Source organism: Arachis duranensis, chromosome 5 (genome assembly GCF_000817695.3).
Source record: "Arachis duranensis cultivar V14167 chromosome 5, aradu.V14167.gnm2.J7QH, whole genome shotgun sequence".
NCBI classification, from domain to species: Eukaryota; Viridiplantae; Streptophyta; class Magnoliopsida; order Fabales; family Fabaceae; genus Arachis; species Arachis duranensis.
In genome coordinates this window covers 41,014,337-41,021,618 of record NC_029776.3, presented here as the reverse complement: position 1 = coordinate 41,021,618, position 7,282 = coordinate 41,014,337, and the positions used below count along the sequence as shown (strand labels likewise).

General features: G+C 37.7%; 1 protein-coding gene across 1 annotated transcript; it reads left to right on the top strand.

Moving 5' to 3' along the window:
* The first annotated feature begins 1,485 nt into the window (after nucleotides 1-1,485).
* LOC107472221 (uncharacterized) lies at nucleotides 1,486-1,929 on the top strand. Its single transcript, XM_016091765.1, has one exon. The coding sequence runs from the start codon at nucleotides 1,486-1,488 to the stop codon at nucleotides 1,927-1,929; it is 444 nt and encodes a 147-aa protein (XP_015947251.1).
* Nucleotides 1,930-7,282: the final 5,353 nt, after the last annotated feature.

Here is a 7,282-nt window from a genome sequence, read left to right as displayed (position 1 = left end):
GCTATTAGGATATCTAACTGATATATGTGGCATAAACGTTCCTAAGCATGCATTTGGAACTTGAAGCACTAGACTTGTGATATTGAGACTAATCAACTTAATATCACTTGTTTGGTGTGTATAAGAACCAGATGTCGACTTGTAGACGCGGTCGCAGGCGAGGCAGAGGTAGAATAGGAAATGTTATTCCTGAACTAACAGGGAACAACTCTGTAGACTTCATGGTTGCCCTGGGAAACATGGTTGTGGCTATACAGGCGACACCCAAAACGCTGGAAAACCAGATCAACAATGGGAACAATGGAAACAACGGTGAAGAGGGTCTAATGACGCTTGCCTCTTTTCTGAAAGTGTGCCCTTCGACCTTAAGGGGAACCTCAAATCCCACTGAAGTGGATAACTGGATTCAGGCTATGGAGTGGGCACTGCAGGCTAAGCAGGTTCCAGAGGAGCAATGGGTCGAATTCGGGACTTATCAGCTGCAAAGCATGGCCCAGTACTGGTGGCAGGGGACACGACGTATCCTAGAGCCAAATGGAGATGTGGTACCATGGGAAAGGTTTCGAACAGAGTTCAATAAAAAGTATTTTGCCAATTCAGCTAGGAACACCAAGGAACTTGAGTTATTGTAGCTGAAACAACGCCAAATGACCGTTGTGGAATACACTAATAGGTTTGAGGAAATGTGTCGCTTTTCCTAAATCTGTCAAGGATTCCCGAGGATTTCTCCCAACGGAAATGTATCAAGTACGAAGGGAGCCTTCAAAGTGATATTTTGAGTTTCATTGCACTGATGGAAATTAGGGTCTTTTCAAGGTCGTAAGCAAGAGCTGAGTGGCAAAAGAGTGTGTGAGGAAAGCCGCAGTGGAAAAGGGAAGTCCGAGGATGCCTTTTTAGATGGCTCACGAAAGGAATTTCGCACCAAGGAGCAGAAATTTTAAGTTTGGAGGCTTTGTCCCATAACAAAATCAAGGTCAAGACAACTTCCGAAGGCCGAATCACAGTGCTAATCAGGGCAGAAGGTTTGGAAAGTAGCCACAGCAGGACTTGAGCTGTCAGAGGTGAGGAAAATACCACCCTGGGGTCCCATGCAGAGTAGGACTGGGAGTGTGTTTCTTCTGTGGACAACCTAGGCACTTGGCTTGGAATTGTCTAGAGAAGAAGAAGTATGAGACCTGTAGAGTACAGCAACCGAGGAGAGTATAAACCACTTCTACAGCAGGTGTCGAGGGATCTAAGACATTGATTAGAGGTAACTGTGAAGTAGCCGGTAGAATTTTAAATGATTTATTTGATTCGGGAGCAAAACATTCATTCATTGTGTTTGAGAGGGCTAATGAACTAGGATTGAGAATAGTAGTCTTGGGTTATGATTTGAAGGTGGATAATGCCACTCATGAAGCCATTGTGACTAGGTTAGGATGTCCACAAGTCTTGTTTTGGGTTTAACAACGTGATTTCATTCATAATTTGATCTGTTTACCGATGACTGGTCTGGATCTCATTTTAGGATTGGATTGTTTGTCTAAAAACCATGTTTTGCTTGACTGTTCTGAGAAATCAGTGTACTTCATGCCAAAAGAATCGAAAGGGCCGGTTGTGGCGAATAGATACTACTTGAACTCCATGATAGTAAACTGTTCTAGATATGAATGTCAGGGTATTATGCTATTAACTGCAGGTGTTTCGGGTGATGACCAAAGCCTAGAGCAAATTCCGGTTGTTTGTGAATTTCCTGAGATGTTTCTGGACGACATTGATGAATTTCCACCTAATCGAGAGCTTGAGTTTGCAATTGAGATGGTGCTTGGAGCAGGTCCAATCTCGAGTGTACCTTATAGGATGTCACCTTTGGAGATGGCCAAGCTTAAGGCTCAACTGGAAGACTTAATCGGTAAACGTTTCATTTGGCCGAGTGTTTCTCCGTAAGGAGCACTAGTGTTATTGGTAAAGGAGAAGGATGGGTGATAAACCACTATTTTATGGTTTATCTTGTGCTTAATTGAGTGGATTTTATCAACCTTTCATACACTTATTCATACTAAATGCGTGGGTTTACATTCTCCTTCCTGATTTAGGAATGGCTTAGAGGATGGAAAGAAAGCATGCAAAAGGGGAAGGAAATACAAGAAGTTGAAGGAACTGCAAAGCTGTCAGTTTGACCCTCTCGCACTAAAACGGCCATAACTTGAGCTACAGATGTCCAAATGATGCGGTTCTAGTTGCGTTGGAAAGCTAACGTCTGGGGCTTCGATTTGATATATAATTTGCTATAGTGGCTGTACCGCAAGACCACACGAACACGCCCTCCACGCGGACACGTCGCAGTGACGAAAAACCAACGTGGCAGAGTTTATAACCAGCGAATTCTGGGCTGTTTTTGACCCAGTTCCCGGCCCAGAAAACACAGATCAGAGGCTATAAAATGGGAGAATGCATCCATACTTCATACAACATACAGTCATACATATTTTCATATTTTTAGATGTAGTTTTAGAGAGAGAGGGTCTCTCTTAGGTTTTAGGATTAGGATCTGCTTTAGTCATTAGGATTGTTTCTTCGTACCAGGTTCAATAATTTATGTTTCTCTTCAATTTTTGTTTACTCTGAAGCTTTTATTTGTATTTGATTTATGTTGCCCAATTGGCTTATGAACTTTTCCATGTTAGAATTGACATCTCCATTCAATATAATTTGAGGTATTCCAGATATTTATGATTTTAATTTAGCTTTCCATATTCTTAGATCTGGTTGATTAATTGGTAACTCTTGAGTTATTAAACTCATCGTGATTGATAATTGTTATTCTTGCTAATTAATTTAGATTCCTATAACTCTAGTCTTTCCTTAAGGAGTTGACTGGGACTCTAGGTGTTAAATTAATTTATCCACTTAACTGACCTTCATAGTTAGAGGTTGACTTAGTAGTAGCAGAAATATAATTCTCATCACCATTGATAAGGATAACTAGGATAGGACTTCCAGTTTTCATACCTTGCCAAGAGATTTCTTCGTTATTTATTTATTAATTTCTACAATTTATTTCTCTTATTCAAAACCTTTTCAAAACCCAAAAATACTGTTTTACATAACCAATAATAAATCATACTTCCCTGCAATTCCTTGAGAAGACGACACGAGGTTTGAATACTTCGGTTTATACATTTTTATTGCGTCCGCGTCATTTCATAGAAGCACTATCCGCGCGAACGCGTCACTCACACCTCAGCATCACAAGCAGCACACAGCTTATCCAAATCAGCCAAATATCTTATCTTCTTCTTCCCCATATCCAAATTCTTTCTTGTCCTTTCTTATTTCTTTCTTCCTCCTTCCTCCTTATTCCTTCTTTCTTCTTCCTTCTTTCTCATTTCTTTTTTTGTTTTTATGCATTTTTATGTTGGTGTTGGAGCTTTATTTGGATTTTACTTTATTATGACTGAGCTTGTGGATATTATAAGGATTGGTTTGACAATTGATATTTTAAATTTGGCTCTCATATATATTTGGATTTATTACTTTCATTCCTCTTTTAACTCACAATACTTGTAATCCACCTGTATTTGAGATTATCATTCACAATTGTCATCATACAAGTGCTCTTTAATCCAGCTTAATTTAACAATTGATGCTTGACCTATGCTTCTCATGCCTTTGCCTTCATGCTTTTACACATCTTGCATCTAATTGATTTAATATGCCTTGCTATATTTCCATTGATGTCCTAATTGCATGTAGTCGCGACCATGTATTTAAGACATTATCCCTTACCTTGGAATTGATTATCACTTGAACCTTCCTCCTCCTGGTTCTATCTATTTGACTTCATGTCCCTTTCTCTTCCCCCTTTTCAGGATGGCCACCAGGAAGGGTAAAGAGAAATACTCTACAACGAGCACCAGCTGAGGAACCACAACCCCTGCCCACCTGCACAGCTTTGCATGCACCGAGGACGGTGTAATCTTTAAGTGTGGGGAGGTCGATACCGATCTCCGTGGGTTAGTCACCTTCTTCTCAACACCAATTTTTGTTTTCCATTGTTGCATTTGCATGTCTGATTGCATGTTTGTTTGATTTTGTGCATACTTTACCATCACTTGGATAAAGTAAGAATTTCTTTTTCAAGAAAACTTTTTATAGTATTTCACTAATTTGAATAAAACTTTTTGAAAAACATGTATGAAGAAATATTATTTTGGAACATGGTTTAGAGCTCGAACACACAAAACCAGTGAGATTTTGAGCCTATTTGATTGGTTGCATTTTATCAACCAATATTTTATTTTTGGTGTGGGTATTCTGTCTAAAATTGTGATCCTTGTCTTGCTTGATTCTATATTTCCATTGTTTAATGTATGCATAGACTTATATGATTGAGGCCTTAGTTCACTAAGCTTACATACCCATATGGGCTTAACCTTTCATTATCCTTTGCAAACCAATGTTGAGCCTATTTTACCCCTTTGTTCCTTACTTTAGCTCATCATTACCTCTAAGTGAAAAATAATAATGTCCTTAATTTGAATCCTTGATTAGCTTAGACTAGTGAAAGTACTCATGAATGAAGTGTGGGGAAAGTGGGTTTGGAAACGTTTGGTTTGGAAATTTAGTATGTTAGACTTTCTGTGAAAATACGAAAAATATTAAGAGCATGTTTATGCATTCAATACCTTAATCATATGCATTGAAAAAAAAAGAAAGCAGAAAAATAAAAAGTGGACAAAATGCCCCAAAGTAAATGGTGATAGCAATGCACATGTACTGTACTCAAAACTTGGAATGCATAAATATGTAGTAAACGCAGTTAATAAGTAGTTATTGATTTTATATTATGATTACATGGATTGTCCTAAGTTAGGTGAAAAGTTTAAGTTAATTAAGGATTCAGATTTTAGTCCACTTGACCAAATACAATCCTACCTTGACCCTAACCCCATTACAACCCTTAAAAGACCTCTTGATATGTGTATCTGTGCATTAATTTTTGTTGATTGTTAGATGAAGAGCGAGCTATAGAAAGCAAGATTAGTAGAAAATTGAGAGAATTAACCCTAGACACTTGAGAGTTAGAATGATAAACACTACCAGTAAGGGTTTAGTGCTTAATTTTATATTCCCTGCTTTCATGAGCTATCTTCTTCTTGCAAGTTATTTGTATTGTATTTTGTGATTTGGATTAGTGAAATCCAGTTCATATTTATTCTTGAAAGATTTATTTACTTTTTCACCAGGTAGGTAGAATCATTTTAGCATGTAGTTGCATTCACGTAGATAGGTTGCATTTCATACATTCTATCATTCCTCTTCACTCCCTTATAGCCTCTCTTGAGCTTAGCATGAGGACATGCTAATGTTTAAGTGTGGGGAGGTTGATAAACCACTATTTTATGGTTTATCTTGTGCTTAATTGAGTGGATTTTATCAATCTTTCATACACTTATTCATACTAAATGCATGGATTTACATTCCCCTTCCTGATTTTGTGCTATAATTGAAAACATGCTTCTTTGGTCTTAATTTTGCTATGTTTAATCCTCTCTTATTACCATTCGATGCCGTGATATGTGTGTTGAGTAATTTCAGACATTACAGGGTAGGAATGGCTTAGAGGATGGAAAGGAAGCATGCAAAAGTGGAAGGAATACAAGAAGTTGAAGGAACTGCAAAGCTGTCAACCTAACCCTCTCGCACTAAAATGAACATAACGTAAGCTACAGAGATCCAGATGATGCGGTTCTAGTTGCGTTGGAAATCTAACGTCCGGAGCTTCGATTTGATATATAATTTGTAATAGTGGCCGTACCGCTAGGTGACGCGAACGCCCGCTCCACACGGACGCGTCGTAGTGACAAAAAACCAGCGTGACAGATTTTATATCCAGCGAATTCTGGGCTGTTTTTGACCCAGTTCTCGGCTTAGAAAACATAGATCAGAGGCTATAAAGTAGGGGAATGCATCCATACTTCATACAACATACAATCATACATATTTTCATATTTTTAGATATAGTTTTTAGAGAGAGAGAGGGTCTCTCCTCTCTCTTAGGTTTTAGGATTAGGATCTCCTTTAGTCATTAGGATTATTTCTTCGTACCAGGTTCAATAATTTATGTTTCTCTCCTATTTTTGTTTACTCTGAAGCTTTTATTTGTATTTGATTTATGTTGCCCAATTGGCTTATGAACTTTTCCATGTTAGAATTGACATCTCCATTCAATATAATTTGAGGTATTCCAGATATTTATGATTTTAATTTAGCTTTCCACATTCTTGGTTCTGGTTGATTAATTGGTAACTCTTGAGTTATCAAACTCATCGTGATTGATAATTGTTATTCTTGCTGATTAATTTAGATTCCTATAACTCTAGTCTTTCCTTAAGGATTTGACTATGACTTTAAGTGTTAAATTAATTTATCCACTTAACTGACCTTCATAATTAGAGGTTGACTTAGCGGTAGCAGAAATATAATTCTCATCACTATTGATAAGGATAACTAGGATAGGACTTCCGGTTTTCATACCTTGCCAAGAGATTTCTTCGTTATTTATTTATTAATTTCTACAATCTATTTCTCTTATTCAAAACCTTTTCAAAACCCAAAAATACTGTTTTACATAACCAATAATAAATCATACTTCCCTGCAATTCCTTGAGAAGATGCCCCGAGGTTTGAATACTTCGGTTTATAAATTTTATTGGGTTTGTTACTTGTGACAACCAAAACGTTTGTAAGAAAGGTTGATTGCTTGGTTAAGAAACTATACTTGCAACGAGAATTTATTATAACTTCTAAACCATCAATCTTCAGTTCTTCAATGGGAGTATGCGTCTGTGTGTCGATTGTTGGCAGTTGAATAAGGTTACTGTAAAGAATAAATATTCGTTACTGAGGATCGACGATCTAATGGACCAACTACAAGGAGCCGGAGTGTTCTCCAAGATTGACTTGCGATTTGGGTATCATCAGATAAGGGTTAGAGATGAGGACATTTCGAAGACTTCTTTCAGAACGCGATACTGTCACTATGAATACACGGTGATGTCTTTCGGGTTAACGAATTCCCCGGCAGTGTTTATGGACTACATGAATCGAATCTTCCGTCCGTTCATATATAAATTTGTTGTCGTCTTCATTGATGACATTCTCATCTATTCGAAAACCAAAGCAGAACATGTGGATCACTTGCGAACTATGATACAAGTCTTGAAGGGAAGAAAATTGTATGCCAACTTATCTAAGTGCAAGTTCTGAAAGAGTGAGGTGAAGTTTCTTGGTCATG